The sequence below is a fragment of the Acomys minous genome, assembly GCF_964271855.1.
Source record: "Acomys minous genome assembly, chromosome: 4".
In the NCBI taxonomy this organism is placed as follows: domain Eukaryota; kingdom Metazoa; phylum Chordata; class Mammalia; order Rodentia; family Muridae; genus Acomys; species Acomys minous.
In genome coordinates, this window is record NC_140486.1 from 52,320,023 (window position 1) to 52,338,500 (window position 18,478).

The 18,478-nt window shown below is 41.1% G+C and overlaps 1 protein-coding gene across 1 annotated transcript; it reads left to right on the forward strand.

The window, feature by feature from the left end:
• The first annotated feature begins 1,273 nt into the window (after positions 1 to 1,273).
• On the forward strand, positions 1,274 to 16,935 carry STARD4 (StAR related lipid transfer domain containing 4). The gene is made up of 6 exons (XM_084779437.1): positions 1,274 to 1,490; positions 5,879 to 5,993; positions 7,394 to 7,443; positions 10,326 to 10,452; positions 11,352 to 11,466; positions 12,853 to 16,935. The coding sequence occupies exons 1-6, from the start codon at positions 1,453 to 1,455 to the stop codon at positions 13,080 to 13,082; spliced, it is 675 nt and encodes a 224-aa protein (XP_084635563.1). The 5' UTR covers positions 1,274 to 1,452; the 3' UTR covers positions 13,083 to 16,935.
• Positions 16,936 to 18,478: the final 1,543 nt, after the last annotated feature.

Consider the following 18,478-nt stretch of genomic DNA (forward strand, 5'->3'; position numbering starts at 1 on the left):
AAGTTGATGGAAATATACTTCAGCCACTCAGTGATTAAGTGTTTTAAGATCTCGAGCTGTGGTGGCTTTTCATCTGTAAAGTACACCTTTCTTAGGCCTGGTTCAGGCCTTAAGAACACTTGCTGTCTTCCAGAACACAGCGGTTGGATTCTCAGCACCTACAGGAAAGCTCACAGGAAAGTCAGTAACTCTGGTCCCAGGGGATCTGACACCCTCTTCTGGTCACCTGACCTAGAGGGTACTACACGCACTTCACACACAGTGCACAGACATGCATACAGGAAAAAAAAAAAGATACACATTGAAAAAAGTCAAACTTTGAAATAAAAACTAATAAATAAATAAAATTGGTGCCTGAGAAGAAAAATGTAAAAAAAAAAAAAAAAAACTATCTTAGGAAGCTGTTCAACGGATTCAATGAGCTAATTAAAATTTTGATGGGAGGATTATTTATTCTTACTGCAGGTCTATCAAAAATAATGACTCTAGTCCTTCCTGCTTTCAGTTCTCAAGCCACATATCTTAGTAAACGTAATTTGTAAACAACCTGATCTTTAGAGTTCAGACTTGCAAGAATCACATCAGATTGGTAACTTCACAGCTCCTAGGATAAGTGTCTCTCTTGTTCCAGTGGAAGAACCAGAACACTATGGTTGGTAAACAACTCTTCTGTATTTCAAGGACATTCTCTGAACTCTGGACTCCCTTATCTAAAGACCAGAAAAACCGTTTGGGTAAAGGTCAATTTACACTGTGGTTGAGCCATTTAGCTTTACTCTCCACCACCAGGCTAGACAACAAACAGGAAGTTGGGTCATCCTCAGAGGCTGAGACTTTTCTCACCAGACTTTGCAGCCTGCCTTAGCCTGACTTGGCATCTTCACAAGGGACACTCTGGATCCTTCTCCCTTCTCACCATTACTCCGCATTTGTTCATTCTCCCCGCAGCTTTGCACAAACCTTTTACAAGCAATTGGCCACGGGCACACTGGCTCTGACCCAAGCCCACAGGCAAACCCACACGCCTAAGGAACTCCGTCAGTCTCCGGGCGGCCCACACCCACGCGGAATCGGTCCATCCTCAGAGGCCAATCCGCGCCCTTCACGCTGAGACGCCAGCCAATCCCAGCGAACACACGTTGCTCCGCTGCCACTTCACGGTGGTCCCTAGAGGTCCGCGCGGGGCGGGGCTGTGGGCGGGGCCCACCCAAGCCGCTGCCTTCTGATTGGCTGTGGCCGGAAGGTGCCCCTCGCCCATTGGCTGCCGTGGCCGAGCTTGGGCTGGCTAGGAGCAGCTGGCTGAAACGTGCCTGGTTGCGGGAGCGCTGAGCTACGTTTTCCCTGACTCCGGGACCGCGACCGCGACTGCCTGTCATCCTCCGGTACCGGCTAGTCGGTCGGCCGAGCTGGGCCGAGCGTTTCCTGGAGCTACTCCACGCAGAGGGAAGAGAGATGGCTGACCCTGAGAGTCGGTGGTCAGAGAGTGCCAGGTGAGACCGGAGTAGAACGAGAGCCTCCGCCGCTCAAGGGCCGCGACCCTGGCAGGCCTCAGTTTCTTCACTTGTTAAATGGTGACAGCAGTCGCGCCCCTAGGGTTGTGGGGAAAGTCCCGAGGGCGAGACTCTGCAAGGGCCGAAATCTGCTCTCACCAGCCGGGCAGGATCCACTAGAGACACTGCCTCGGTGCTCAGCTGCTTACAAGTCCTTGGTTTAACTCAAGAAAAGTTACTGCCGCGGATTTCCTTCATGTCCGATTAGAGGAGATTATTTGAGGTTTTGGGATTCAGGAGGTAGGAAAGCAGTTAAATAACTACATTGTGGAGGTCAGGCATTTAAGTCGAGTTCTTGAGAGTCTGCCAGTCAGCTTCAGCTTTCAGCGTTTGTTTTTTCAGGACTGACTCAGATCGAAGAGCTTGATTTGGAATTCTTGTACCCTGACTTATTTGTCTTGGGGATCTTGAGCAGATAATTTTACAACACCCTTGGCGGTATTCCGTTTCTGTAAAGTAATGATCATGACAGGATGCACTCTTCGGGTTGCCATCAAAATCAAATGAGGCGCCACAATGCCAAAGTACCAAAAAAGTAGCCCAGTGGTAGGGCATCTCTACTTTCAAAACGATTAAAAAATAATCGACAGCATTATAGGCTTGTACACTAAGTTAGACTCAAAATTAGGGCTGTGGTGTCACCAAGATGTAAGTATTGTGTTGCACATTGTAAAGGGCATTGACGTCGCCAGGCTGGGCGTCCGGTGAGCATTTGAAAGACAGTCATTACACAGACCATTGAGGTATGCTCTCATGAAATCATAACTCCATCCTGAGCAAGGGCCGGTGTCAAAAACGGAAAGCTACTGTGCTTGACTTGAGTTAGAAAAGTGAAACTACTGGTTCAAGATAGAGTGGAGATTGGGCATTTGTTAAGATTTTCTATGTTAGAATGTATAATTTAATGAGGCCTTAGTTTGCTATCTTGTTGAAGAAAGTCTGTGGCTCGCTAAATTGTCAAGATCCACATAAAAACTGCATTAGTTGAATAATGAAAGGTTAAAAGTTCTGATACCAGAGAATCTTTAGTAAGGGTATTAAACTAAAATAGAACAAAGAGTTAATGGGGATGCGTAAAGTATTTTCTTTGTAAATTTTGTGCGTGCGGGTGTAGGTGCGCATGTAGCAGGGCTCGTGTGGATGTCAGAGAACAACCTGAGGGAGTCATTTTGGAAATCAGACTTAGGTGCTTTTAATCACTGATCCGTTTCATGGGTTCTAAAACACCTTCTGTTTAAAAGAGAGCCTCTTGTTATTTCATTGTGGCATCTAACTGAGAATTACTGAAATTGTGTTAGTCAAGACTTTGATGCTAATCCATAGTATCACGAAAATCTTCCCAGTAGCTCCCATTCAAGAAAATAGGGACATAGAAGACACAAACATAAAGGTGGGCTTCAAAAAATGGCGTAAATGGACAGTAGTTGGTTCTTGGCCTGAGGACTGACAGGATTATATGACTTTCTGTACAGAGTTGTTAGAGTTTGTTTAGTTAGGTGGTGCCTCTTATTTTTGTTACGGATGGAGAAATGCTTGATATAAGGTCAGGAGAGGAAAGCGTTGCGTTAGTAAGGAAATTCAGAGTGGTGTTTAAAACGGTCTGCTCAGTTGAAGGGCAAACTGTGCCCTTTGCTTTCAGTTAACCCCAGCGCTTGTTGTTATGCCGAGAGTGCTGAACCCTTGCCAGCTCCGGGACTCTCTTCCTTTGTTCTAGTGTAGGTTTTGAGAGGTGCTCTAACACATGTAAGGCAACTTAGACAGCTACTATTGTTTACCCTGGACTTGTGTGCAGGAATTCACTGCTGAGCGCAGCACTTCAAGGGTTAAAGGAGAACTTTTGATGTTATAGTTACTTCAGTCTCCATTTGCTTCCTCCTTCTGCATCCTGAAACAGGCTATTAATCAGAGTTTCTAGAGTCTTAGCGTTGTAATTGCTGTGAAGATTTATTTAGGTGATGGAACGAGTCAAGTGTGAGAGCAAACACTGAGTCCTGTCTATTCTCGCCGTGTAGACCGGGACGAATGCTAACATGCTGGTGAACACTTAGTAGTAGACCCCTCGGGAAGCTGTTCGTTCTTATTGTAATGGGGATTTTTTGTTGTTGTTGTTGTGCAGTTCAAAAATGATTGGTGTCAAAGGCAATCGTATTTTATTCCCTGGTTTTCTCCGGCACACTAGTCAGAACGGGCACAACCCTGAAGAGCTATATTTTATGATCCAAAAGATTCTGTAGCTGAATGGTAGACTATAAATGACTAGTTACAGTATGGGCTGTAAGAAAACACTAGAGGGGAAGCTAACCAAGTTTTTAGGGCAGTTTATCAAAAAAAGAAAGTAGAAATTAGGCAGCACTGCTCAGCTACATAAACAGCATCAAAAAGGCCTGAGCAGACATGAAAGATTACCAAGTCAAATGTTTTAAAGGTCCAGACTCTTATCTTTATAGGTAGCTTGTGTTGCTTACATTTCTGCCCTGGCTTTGTACAAGCTAATGTTTGCTTATGATAATAGTGGCTTTCCATTTCCTTTGATTTCTATCAAAAAGTTTTGGAAAAAAAAAAAAGATCTTATCTGCCACCCACAGGAAGCTAGCAGGAGACCTTTGGACTCACAGACCTCGGCTTAATCACAGTGATGCCACTACTGGATACATTTCTTGTATAAGCTCTCCAAGACTTTGCACTTGTTTGTAGCACAGCCTTGAGTAAGCTCGTTGTTCTGGCTGTCAGGTTGGCAGGCTCTTGGGCGGAGGTATAGATTCCTGACTGGTAGACTTGGAATGGGCTCATCCACTTCCCGGGGATAAGTGGGATCTATACTTACAAGTTTTACATCACTCTTATGGAGCTCAAGGTTAAGGTTATTGAGTTTTTCATGTATACTTTCTCCTCTCTCTGCTTAGTTTTAGTATTTGAGACTTTTGTACTCTACCTTAAGGTATTTAAATATTGGCTACGGCGTTGATTTATTTCTGTAACCTTTTGGTTTTAGATCTCAACTCCGGTTGGAAGTCAGGATAATTAATGAAGCCTTTCCTGGTTTTGTGTTTAGTGATTTGTTGGTTGTATAATGGACAGGCTTTCTCTGTTAACGTTTTTACAGGAGTAGATAGGATAGCGATAATGTAGGAATTATGCTAAGAAATTGGTATCAGCACCAAAAGATGATAAGACAATACCAATTCTTGTGTGGGAAAAAATTTAACAGTGATATTAAAAGCTTACTGTGTGTTTTTACATAGTGTTCTAGGTGAGTTGATATTAAAAACCTGTACGCCGGCCAGGTGTGGTGGCACAGCACGCCTTTAATCCCAGCACTCCAGAGGCAGAGGCAAGCAGATTGCTGTGAGTTTGAGGCCAGCCTTGTCTACAAAGCAAGTCTGGGATAGCCAAGACTACACAGAGAAACCCTGACTCAAAAATTAGAAAGAAAGAAAAAAAAAGAAAGAAAGAAAAAAAGAAAAGAAAACCAAATAAAACCCCATGTGCCACATGGGGTTGTGGTGAGTGTTAGTGGAACGTAGTTAAGTGAGATGGTTAAAGAGTAGGGTTACATCAAGAAGGAAATGAGCTTCAGACACGGCTAAGCGTAGTGAGGAATGAAGGATGCAGCAGGAACTTGCAGGAGTCTGTGGTGGGGGAGGAGTTTTAACTGCAGTGGGCCCTGTACGGTGTCAGCTCTCACTGTGGTTTGGAATCCCGTAGTCTAGGCAGAGAAATCCCAAGTCCAAAGATCAAAAGTCTTGACAAGCTTAGCTTGAGGAACAGAAAACCCTAGGAAATAGAACACCAGGCAATGGGTCTGGTGGCATCAATAGAAATCTCTATTAATCATTAAGGACTATTCCCAGCCTTTTGGCTTGAGAATCTGGGTTCAGTTGTCATTTTAATAATACATTGCTAAGAAAATGCTGGGCAAATAGAGATGCTTCTTCGATAGAAATGCTGAGTAGGCTTCTGGATGTGGACTTCGGAACTGCCTGGGGAGCGGAGAGTTAGAGGAAGACTTGAGCGTTAACAGCCTACAAATAAGAGAGCCAGCCCCTCCTCCTTCCAGCTCTCTCTCTAGTTTTACAATTTTATATGAGTGGTTCTAATAGCAAACTCTGACTATTATCCCTGACTATGGGTTACTCATCCCACGCTTTCAGGAAAATCCTCTACCCAGCTTCTACTCTCAGAGTAAAACTAAACAGAAGTCTGATTCGTTTCTTTGTCCTGGGGTCCAGACGCAGCTGTCTTTCCGAGCTCCCCCAGGAGAATTTATTCTGAAAGATTTGACTTACTCCAATATTTGCTGCTGACAATAACCTTGGTTTCTGTAACAGGAAGATCAAAATGGAAGGCCTGTCTGATGTTGCCTCTTTCTCAACTAAACTTCAAAACACTCTGATCCAGTACCACAGCATTGACGAAGATGAGTGGCGAGTTGCCAAGAAAGGGGTAAATGTGTAATTACTGTTTGGGTATTTAGTGTATGGCCAGTGACTTGTCTGATGACTTTTAAAATATCGGAAAGAAATATAGATGAGAAATAACGTGTTGAATGGATGTACAACCAAAATTCTGCGAACAGATGGGGTAGTGGTCATCTTAACAAAGGAAGGAACCCATTAGCTCTTTGCTTGTTAGACTTGATAATAGGTTCGTGGTAACTAAAGCAGTGAACAGTTTTCCAAGTCAACGAAGAGTGGATCATTGTGAATTTAAGGAAGGGTGGTCATTGAAAGTTTGCGCTCATATCAGATATATGAAGAGCTTATGAGTGACCAGTTAGTAGACCTCTTTACCATGTAATTTGTCCAAACTGTCATGTGGCTGAGGGTAAGAGCCAAGCTTAGAAGCAAGGCCCCTCTCCAGTTCTCCAGTTAGTGTTATATAGAGTCAGTTAATGATTGGGGGAAAATGTTAGAGGTTGGTCTGATATACTTTGATAAAGAGTGTTTATACCTTGCCTAAAGCTTATTCCTGTTTAACCAGTTAAAAAGCCATCACACGTGGGCAGGGAAAATAGGAGAGGCCTGGCTAAGGTTCCTGTGCTTTCAGAGACAGAGAATCTTGGAAAAGAGGAGAGACAGGAGGGGAAGAGAGGAGGAGGAAGGAGGCTGCCATGGCTTAGGTACAGGGAGAAGCACATGGCCGGCATGGATGGAGATTTGGCCCAGATGAAGAGTGTTAGCAAGCATTTGAGATTTTGGACGGGAGACAGCTCAGTAGGAATTATGAGAAACAGATGGCATGAGATTGGGTAATACCTGCCCCCGTCGGTAATGTAGTTTAGGGGATTAACATCTGCCCTGCCTCAGGTTCACTAAGGCTATTTTAAAACATAAAAGATGTCTCTGTTTTGATCAGGTTACAAAATACTGCTGTAATAATAATTATAGGCCTGATAATAAACATTAGGTCATCCTGATTAATTAACTACAAAAAAATATAGGACCTAAGTCAAGATAGCACAGTCACAACAATGATAGTTGTTTAATTTTGAAAAGGCATGAACAGCTTCAGAATGAGATACTTAATGTTCCTAGAGTCAGATTGAGTGTATCAGTAACAATAAATTGTTAAGATTGGAATGAAGCAAATAACTAATAGTCACTAATAGAGGGTTGCCAATGGATTGTAAAGGCTTTGAGTCTCTAAGCTACTGAAAACTCTTATCAGGGGTATAATGGAAGTACAGTGTTATACAGACATCTTTGTGGCAGAAGTACCTACTGTCTCTGAAAAATTGCTTAAGTTGTTTGTAATGCAAAGTTAAATGCTCTAACCTTACAGAATTAGTTATATGTGAGCATCCACCTGTGTGATTATCATCATGTAATATTTTATTTTTCTAGAAAGATGTAACAGTTTGGAGAAAACCCTCAGAAAAATTTAATGGATATCTGTAAGTAAATTCTCAGTTTTGTAACTCGTACGTATTACGTGATCACTGTAAAATTCAACTTTCATTTTTGCTTTCTGAAAAGCAAATTGGTTGTATGAATTCAAAGCCTTAAGGCCAAATACTTCATGGATTGAGTTGGATATAAATAATAGCAGTAGTAGACACATGCAAATTGGATTTCTTAACATGGCATACATGACCGCTATTCTACATTGGAAAGTATTGTAGTACTTTTTAAAGTTAATAGAGATGAGATATGATAGATACTGATTTTCATCCAGAAATTTAGACCCAGCAACATAGGAAAGATGTTTACTTCAACTTTCCCAAATACAAATAGCCAAATCACTATGATTTATATAATTCGTGATTGTCTTGTAGTTCTTCCTGCTATATGTGGTTTATTTTATTCATGTATAATAATATAAATATACATATTAAAAAAGAAAAATAATAAAAAGTCATTTTTTGAAAAGTGATTCTTTTGAGACAGGGTGGCCTTGGACTCATAATTGTAGTGAGTTTTCCTGCTCATGCGGTGCTTCCTGCTTTGTTTTCCTTTGTGTATGAATTCCTATGCCCAGGCAGCATTCTGTTTTAAAAAAAAAAAAAAAACTCAGCTGGAAGCTCCTATCAATAAGACAATAATGATTTAAGTATTTGATGTTTTATCATGACATTATTATAAATATTAAAAACTAGGCATTTTGCCAGGTGTGGTGGCACATACCTTTAATCCCAGGACTCGGGAAGCAGAGGCAGGCAGATCGCTGTGAGTTCAAGGCTAGCCTGGTCTACAAAGCGAATCCAGGATACCCAAGGCTAACACAGAGAGACCCTGTCTTGAAAAACCAAAAACAAAACAAAAAAACTAGGCATCTTGATACTAAATTATGAAAACATCTGTACTTGATAGAATGTTGGTAGCCTTTAAAGATTGCTTAATAGTAAAAGAAAATGCTCATTCTATAATACAAAATAGAGTTGAAGGCTCAGCACAGCCGTAGGCTTATTTTAAATATACAGCTGTAATAAGATGTCTACCTAAGACAGAATTAATCTCTAAATAGTAGTATCGTGAATACCATTTATTCTCCCTCCTGAGTCTTACAGTTGAGCATGAATTATGCCTGTAGTCAAGAATGTTCAAATCCTTGGGACTCAGCTCATCTTCAAAACGAAGCTTCTGGCCCCCTTAGTATATGCAAAATGCTCTGAAGTGCCGTGCCAAAGACACAGGTCCAGAAAGAAGAGTGTACACTATTTTTGACATGGACCTCGAGGTTGGAGTTGGGTTGAGCATTGTAAGCAATCTGGGAATTAACCCTGTAGATCAGTAGTTCCCACTGGGAGTGGGAAACATAGGAAGTGCCAAAGGAGCGCTGTGCTCAGAGATTTGAATGGTTTCAGGGAAATGAAGGGCTAATTCATATTCCAGGTCAAAGAAGTGTCACTGCCACTTAAGCGCGGATGAGGAGCTTATTTAGGAAGAAGTTGTCCCCATACAGCTAGAGCATCCAGCTTGGGGTGGAGAAACAAGCTTCCTAATGGTGCTTCAGCGCTGTACAAAGGCGGCATGCAGGGTTGCTCGTCCAATGCCCATCTTCCATTCTTCTTCGCCTCTTCCTCACACGGTTTTCAATTTACTGGAATAATATTGAGAAATACGGGAGTGATGAATGAGAACGCAAGAAGGGACTTTGCTGGGTTTGCAAGTGGCTTCCTGGAGTTCCTCCTGTTGTGTACAGATTTGTAACAGCGTGCAGCTTCCTAGGGAGAGGCCTGCTGCTCCTCTCCAATTCATATCCAAAGGCTTTTTAAGCGGCATGACAATCTGAGGGGTGAATGAAATGGTGACTTGCCAGTGTGAATTAGATTACAGTGAGGCTGAGGACGTATTGATGTTTTGGATCATCTTAGCATGTGCTTTGCCCATCTTCTTTTGGATTATCATTTTCATTGATTATAAAGGAATTATCCATATATAGCCTCTATCTTAATCATATACCCATTTACATGTATTATACATATCTTTTCCAAATCTATGTCTAAAACGTTCTTAAAAGCCAGTGGAGCCATATGTGGGTGCTCTGACATTACAAGGAGACAGTCTCACAGCCAACCCCTGGATCTCCCTGTCTATTAACCATCTTCTCTCCCTTCCGTAATGTTCCTTGAGCCTTAGGTATAGGAGTTGTTTTGTAGCTCATGTTTATTGCTAAACATGAGCTGAACAAGGAGAGCTACGTGCCAAAGGGGATGGGGAAAAGGCCTGGGAGGGCTGAACCCTGCGCAAAGAACTTCAGGCGACTAAGGAATGCTGACCGTGGGCGAAGTAGTCTTCCCCAGGGAACAGCACATCAGTTGTTATCCAGTACCAAATGGTCAGTCCTGAAAAACATGCAGACAAGTAGATACAGACTGAGCATCAGGTTATATTTAGGGATACATATGTATATACGTACATGCATGTAACAACAATTAGTGAATTTGAAAAACAGAATTGAGGTCTATATGGGAGGGTTTGGAAGGAGGAAAGGAAAAAGGGAAGAAATGGACATGTACTAGTGGTTGAGAGTAGCATGGAGTGTTAAATGGAAGTTTTAGGATGTCCTGTAGGCTGTTTAGGTCTACAGTACAGTGTGAAGGGGCATCCCTGTGTTTATGGTGACGTGTAGCATAACCTCCAGTTTTCTAACTTGACTGAGGGGCAAAGGACATATTTTGAAAAAAATAATTGGTAGAATTGTTATTTATTGGACAAGTTGTTAGGAATGTTTTTCTTTATAAAACCTCTGTTAATTTATACTCCTATTTTCAGTGCTAGCTCTGCACTAAAAATGTTCATTTGCATATTCTTTGTTTCTGTTTTTCTTTTCCAGATACAAAGCTCAAGGTGTTATGGATGACACTGTCAATAATGTGATAGACTTTATACGCCCGGGGCCCTGGCGCTTGGAATGGGACCAGTTAATGACTTCACTGGATATTTTGGAGCACTTTGAAGAGGTATCTGTGTAGTAACATTACCAGGGTGTGTGTGTGTGTGTGTGTGAGAGAGAGAGAGAGAGAGAGAGAGAGACAGACAGACAGACAGACAGACAGACAGACAGACAGACAGAGATACTACATATGTGTGGATACCAACTTTTGTATTTGCGTACTTTCATTATATTAATTGTAAATAGTAATCATAGTAAAGATGCCACAGGAGAACCCTGTTTTGCCTTTGAAAAGTTTGCTTCCCCATATTTTCATTTCTTTATCCACTTATTTTTTTGAGACAGGGTCTCACTGTATAGCTCTCACTGGCCTAAAACTTGCTGTGTAGACTGGGCTAGCTTCAAACTCAGGCATCCACCTTCCCTTACCTCTCAAGTGCTGGGATTAAAGTTGAGTTTCCTAACTTGAATGAGTGTTGATGCTGAGGTTGTTTCCCCCACTGCACCTCTACATTTGTTGCTTATGAAAATCTTTTAACATCTTTAATTGTAAAATTTAAGGATCTAAAAATCTCAAAGACAGAAGAACACCACCTTAGTATTTAAGTTTCTAGTTTAAAAGTGGATTTTCCAATTACATTAAATTAAAGTCAAAGACAGAGATAAAAATGTGGCCTTAAGCACTAGACAACTGTCTGGCTTATACTTCTTCATTCTGTTTGTGCAGTAGACCCATATAATTGGCCACATTAATTGAATTAGCCATCTCTAATTAAACAGAGATTTAGATACTGAATATGTGCCTTTATTTTTATATATCGTTGTCATGGTCATATAGTATTGACATCCTGAGAAGAGCTTCTCCCTTAGGGAGCATTGTGAATGGAAGCTCCCACTAGAGGCTGATCTTGGTGTGTGGCTCTGTTTCTAACGGTGACACCAGGCCTACCTTGTGTCTTTCTCCAGAGCTGCTGTGTGATGCGTTACACCACGGCTGGTCAGCTGCTGAATATTATCTCCCCAAGGGAGTTCGTTGATTTCTCCTACACTGTGGGCTATGAAGAAGGACTTCTATCCTGCGGTAATAACCTAAAACTCTCCTTCTTTCCTCAAGTCTACTTCAAATACTTACGGTTTTTATTCTGAGTCTTTCTGTATAAGATGTATTTTGAATCCTCAATTATTGCTAGTTTTTTTTCCCTTAAATGTTAAACTCTAAGTATAAGAATCTTGGAATCTTGAAGTGTTTCAGTAGAAAAATCTTTTTGAGAAAAACTACCATTTAATTAAGAAAATATGTTGTTGTTGTTGTTGTTGTCATCGTCGTCGTCGTCGTCGTCGTCATCATCATCATCATCATGCTCATTGCTCTTCTCTCTCCCTATTATTGCCCTTATCTTTTCCCTGGACTTTCCCTGTATGTCACTTTCTTACATCCATATTTCTCTATTTTGTTTTATGACCCACCAGGGACATCTGTGTGACCTAAGTTTAGAACTATCTCTTGGAGCCTGGTGGGTTCAACAGTGGGCAAACAACTGAAAATGGCTCCTCCTCTCCCAGAATGTATCAGTGTCCAACAGTAAGGGGCAGGGTCCCATGAGCCTCTTGTCCTTCAGTTGTTGACAGAACCAGTCCTATGGGGCCAGTGACAGTGACTGCAGTTGTGAGTTCAAGACGGCAGTGGTTGTACTGAGCCCGGAGGATGCCATTTGTGCAGCCCTTGACCCTTCTGCCTCTAACATGCCCCTCGCCCTTAGGCCCTGCTACTGGAACGTTCCCTGGGCTTCCAGGTATAAATGTCTTGTGTAAAGATGAGCACTCAAGCATCTCTGATCAGGTTTTATTCCCAGTTACATAATATCCTCTACTTCACACATAGCAGAAATGGTTAATATGACCGATTCTGAGAAAAGGATCCAGTAATTGATATTTCATGTTAAACACACGCATGGTAGACTAGGTATTTTAAAGAAAAATTTCCTTCATTGAATTGTGTTGTATTTTTCTTTTGCAATTAAAATCTTGCCACTGGAATCCTCCTACTTTTAAAATATGTAGGCAAATTAATACTGAGTTATATGTCATGTACACTTAAGTTGTAGTCAACCTGTACTTGTTTGTTTCATTAGTGAGTACTGAACTTGGGGATTGCTGTGCCTGTGGGGCGTAGTTATGGTACCACATATCTTGTTCTTGTCACTTTGAGGCCTGGATGCTGTGGCTAAAATTTGCAGTTTCCAAGGAGCTACCAAGATGATATTATGTCATCTATTCTGAAGGGATTAGAATTTTTCCTATTGCGTATCTACCAACCCTGTGCCAGAATTCTCTTTGATAATTATCTTTCTCGTTTTGCTGTGCTCAAAACTCCCAGGGATTAGTTTTCATTTAGTATGGATAAGAAGAAAACTATGAGAGTTATTGCTATTGCTATTAATGATATTATTTTACAACTCTCTTGTAGGGGTGAGTGTTGACTGGAGTGAAACAAGACCAGAATTTGTTCGTGGCTATAACCATCCCTGCGGCTGGTTTTGTATTCCACTTAAAGACAATCCAAACCAGAGTCTTCTGACAGGCTACATTCAGACCGATCTGCGTGGCATGATCCCTCAGTCGGCAGTAGACACAGCCATGGCAAGCACTTTAACCAACTTCTATGGTGACCTGCGGAAAGCTTTACGAAAGGCATGATACGTTCAACTAATAGTGCTGAGGTTTGCTGATTGCTCTCCCCCCCCAGCTGCATGACCTGTAAACGTCATCAGTTCCGTCTGCTGCGCAGCCTGTAGAAACACTGGAGGTGTTCTGGGTTCCATAGTACACTCCTACTTTATGTTAAAAATAAATAGCTATGTAAATAGGGCATTTAAAATTTCTTAAACTTTATTTGCACCCTGTTTGGTTGTAGAAGTGTGTCTAGGAATGGAAAGGGTGGAGGGCTAAGATTTAGACCTGTCCTTGGTGTAGTCTAGTCACACAAGTGGAACAGTGCCTCCGGAGGAATGTTTGGCTGCTTGGAAATTACAAACCGTGCAAGCTCAGTGCTACTCATGTTATTTTGGGTCTTTTTGAACATTTTGTAAAATGCTAATGGTTTGTAATGGAAATGTGTGCGTTGCCTTTGGTATGGTCTGTGTGTTAGGCAATGTCTTGGACAAAAGGTAGAAGCCCTCCATAGTCTGTAAAGATAAAGTCCTTTGTTTGTTGACTTGTACTATTTTAAGTATTAGAAAGACCACAAGTTACAAGAAAAGCCATTCTTGGAACCATGGGCACAACTAAATGCAGTTTAATTTTGATATCTCTGTAACATTTTTCTGCAAACTCTGTAAAAACGTTCTGTGTCTCTATGTGCATTTATATAAGAGTGGCTGAAAACAAGTAGGCATGCCCTGCTGACGTCACACTGAGCAGGAGCTGCCGTTACAGGAACCAGCTAGTGGTTCCCCCTCCTCAGCAGCCGAAGGCCACTGCTGAAAAGTCACATTCAGTGACTGGTCTACACATACTTCAGTTTTTAAAATATCACTCAGCTTGAAGCCACAGATGTTCTCAGTGTTGATGGAACTCCAGTCTGGAACTGTATCAAAAGCAGCATTAGATTCAGCCATGTGCCTAGCTGTCCCGGTACGACTAGGTTGAGCTATGAGTAGAGTATTTTAAGTGAACATTCCCTTCATGGCTGACATTCCAAATCATTCTCTGACTTTTGAGCATCTCCCTCGCTTAATTCTGAAAGGGAAATTGAGGTGACCCAGTGGCCACCCCCATGTTTGCGTTTGTGTGAGCACTCAGCATGAACCCCACCTCAGTGTGGAGTGTCCTCTCCTTCTGTGCTACTGTCACTGCTCTCCACTGCTGGCCTTATATGCTTACTTTTCCTTTTTCTGCACTGTTGGTGGGTGGGTTTGCTTATTTGTTCCAGCTAGCATGAAGTAAAGTGAGCTCTGGAAATAACTGCAGGCAGGCAAGCCCCAAACAGGCCTACAAAGTACATGAGGGTTCGGGTGCAGGAAGGTGTGGTTCCAATGCAGGAAGGCTGGATCTTCATTTACATTAGTTTGTTTTCCTAGAAGTGTAAAGTCAGTTCTTTACATTCATTTTGACAGTCAAAAAGCGTGCAATTGGTTTTTCTCTTTTTAAAAAATGGTTTTTCTTGCAACTGGTGCTGAAGACATACATGGAAATAAAGGTGGCAGTGTGAGCATTCCTGTGGGTAATTTCATGGCTTGTAGATTGAAATAACGCTTGTAGATATGCCGTAGAAGTTCCCCCGGAATCCTTTGTTTTCTGTTCTTACTCGCTAAGTTCCTTGTCTGAATTTATTGTAGCTTTCGAACTGCTAGATGTGTCATTACTTTTCCCTTCTGCAACAGAGGAAGAAAATGCAGAGTCCAGTGAAAATTGTTAATTGTTAGCTGTTAACTATGTTTTCTGCAACTATCTGTTTTTATTACTGTAGAGCAGAAGGTCTCATACATCCCATTGCTCTGTCCAGGATGACAAAATACTAACAGCGTGGGGTAAAGACTTTGTACCAAGACTGGATACATTACTGTCAAGGCTCTCAGTGCCTGAGCCAGGGGCCTCTGAGGACACCACACTATGCAGTCTCACCTAGCTAGTGTCTCTTTTGTTCTGATCAACTTAGACCTGAATAGTTAGGTAATTCACTGCTGAGCACTGACCCACAGCAAGTAAAATAGCCTTGATGGAAATGTTTTCACTCCATTTGAGTTTCAAGGTAGGTTCAGAAATTATATGTGAATTGCCTGAAACTAAGATTTACTTTTTATAAAGTGGCTTTTACAAGGTAGAGGTCACATAATATAGTTTACCAGTGGTGACTGTGTGAATTCTTTAAAACTACATTTGAGGAGTTTTGCAGCCATCTGTCACCCAAAAAGATCCCTGTAGTCTGTATGTATTGTGTGTAGTCATCTAACCAGAGTTTAATCCTAGTTGCCAGTATAGGGAAGAAGATGAGAACGATGGCATTAGAACTTGTTAGATTTTGCTTCTGACGGTAGAGAGGTGTGTGTGTGTGTGATGTATATGAAAATTTAAACTCAGGAACATTTATATGATTTAAGTGTGTTTATCTCAAGTATTGTAATGTAAAAATGATATAAAGTGGGAATGACACTAGCATATAGTTGGGGATGCTGTTTCTGTAGCAGTGCTATCCCAGAAAAATAATGCAAGCCATATATGTAACCTAAAGTATCTTAGCAAATGTTGGGGAGATGTCAGTAGTGAAAGAGCACTAGTAACTTTCACAGAAGACCTGACTCGATTCCCAGCTCCTACAGGGAGGCTTACAGCCTTCCTTACCTCCAGTTCTGGAGGATCTGGGACCCTCTGGCCTTTGCAGTCACGACACAGCGCACAGTGCTTATACATACATGCAAAGAGAATACTAATACACAGAAAGGAAAAATTGCACAGCTGAAATTCATTTTAGCAATGTTTTCCTTGACTCACTATATCCAAAGGATTTCAATATGCAATGGATGTAAGAAGTAATTGTGATACCTTATGATGTCTATTAATTCTTTGAAGTAGGATGTGTATTTTACTGCTGTAGATGAGCCACATGAGGCCTGCAGCAAGTGTGATGAATAACACAAACCTACAGGATGTGTTTCATGTACTTGCTATAGGAGGAAGTAGACAGTTCATGAGTTGCTTTCTTCTATAGCTGAGCACTTTCAGTACTTGCTGGATAATGAGTCCTTTAGAAATAGAAATACTTACTGAGTCCCAGTAAATTAAAAATTATTGCCTCAAAATTATTTTCATTTAAAGTAATGTTTGATAGGACAGTGAAGGACATGGAAGAGTATAACCTATCACATTGCTTATAGTTGAGCATTTCCTACAGCTTATAGCTTGTTAAGGAAGTGTGTGTATTCTAGAAGGACTTGCCAAAGCCTGAGGCTTTGGAGAAGTGGAGAAAACACTGCAGTCTTTGGCCTTCATTGGCTCTTGAGAAATTCCCTTTGCTGCAGATGGCAGTTTTGTGCGTTTATAAGAGCATAGTATCATCTTCAGGATCAGATGCTAAATTAAATAAAGGTAACAGAACCAGGGAAGCTAGTGGAAATCTGGATTTGGCAAGGACTCCTTTAAAACATACATGGTCACTGTCCAGCTCCTTCTGCCCTTTCTTCTTTTCTTGTGGTGCCGAGGCCTGGTGCATCCTGGGACTGAGCTACAGTTCTGGTCCCTAGGTGAGCTCACTGGATGTCTGCAGGTATGGGGTGGGGCGATATGGGCTTCATTCTAGAGCACAGTACTGGACTTGTAGTTTCTTCATCATTTTCTTTCCAGGGATTTTTACACACATTGCTATGTATTAAAGTTCATCTCTTACAGTCTGACAAATGATGTATTGTATTGAGATCAGTTTTTAGGAAGTTTATCATTTTATCAATCTGTATATGGAATTAAGAGTAAAGAACTATTGATATAAATGAAATGTATATTTTTTAAATTACAGTGGAGTATACCTAAATAAAGATTTCTAGATTGTTACTAGTCATTGATCTTGTTTGTGTACTTTACTTTAACCTTAAGTATTGACCAAATGCTTATATATTAAAATTTAGAGAATGGTATTTAACTCCTTGAACTATTTGAAAACAAAAAACATAAACCTGGAGAATAAAGTTAATACGCGCTAATCTGCCAATGTCTCATATAATATTAGCAACAATAGTGCTAAATCTTTATTTGCAATTTGCGACATTACATTGCTATAATAATATACCTGAGGAAATTAACTGATAAAGGGAAGAAGCTTGCTTTGGCGCACATGTCTCGGGGGTTCCAGGCCAGAATTCAGTAGCCTTGCTTTGGGCCCCTGGTAAGAGTAGCACACTAGAATAGGAGCATGTGCAGGGGAAAACCAACCATGCAAAAGAACCTTACCTCCTGATCCAGAAAGAGAAGAGAGGAAAAAAGACCAGAGTCTCATGTTTCCCTTCAGAGTGTTGCCCAGTGACCTGTGCACCTCAAATTAGGCACCACCTCAGAACTACTGCGACCAAGTTGGTTTTAGTAAATATTATTTTATTTTTTACATATACATTTTTATTACACATATATACAACAAACTACCGACAAGAAGAATCAGGAAACAATCAGGAATTATATAAATGTTACATTCTTAGTGTTTTGGCTATTTGTATTTGGCAGCCTTGAAGAAAACATCTTCTTGGTGAGTCTAAAATTCTGAATGTAAACCAGTATCTACCATATCTCATCATTATCACCTTACAGCAACTATCTAGACCTAAAAACATCTTAACTCCTAAACAACTAAGCTTAATTGTAAAACTAAACCATCTGGTCTTCAACCCCATCAGAGACTTGAGAAGGAATAAAATTGATTACTTCACCAACCCTACATCTGACAAAGGGCTAATATCCAAAATATATAAAGAATTCAAGAAATTAAACACCACCGAACCAAATTGCCCAATGGAAAAAAAGGAGCACAGAACTAAATTGCGACCAGGTTTTAAGTGCATGGACCTTTGTGGAGGCGCTCAGCATCTGAATGACTGCCACTCTTATGAAGCTTGGACAAATGGTCATTTTCCATTCCTATAGTAACAGCCAGGTCATCAGGCACATACTCAATTAAGCTAAGCTGGTAGGGGTAGTAGAAACCTTAATCTGAAATTGGAAGTAGTTACTAAGACATCAGTAATACAGGTTATAAAAAAGCAATTAGGGGTGGTGTGTAGTATGTAATAGAAAATATGAATTAGCATATACAGGGAGTTTCCATACCTAAACATCTGGCTACGTTACCTGTCCCCACTCTGATGGCTTTGGGTGGGGATTGGGTCCTTCTCATAGTTCATTTACTGTCTCCTGCCCTGCCACGTATGGACAGTAAGAAGGCAGCCTAGACCAGGTGCCACACCTCCAGGTACTTTCTTGGACTGGCCATTTCCTCCAGAAGTGCTAGAGATAAGTTTGTTTGTAATCCACACAATTTATACTTTGTTGTAGCTGGAGTGGACTTAGACATCTGGATGCAGGTAATCACTCATGTTTTTCTATTGAAGTGTTTA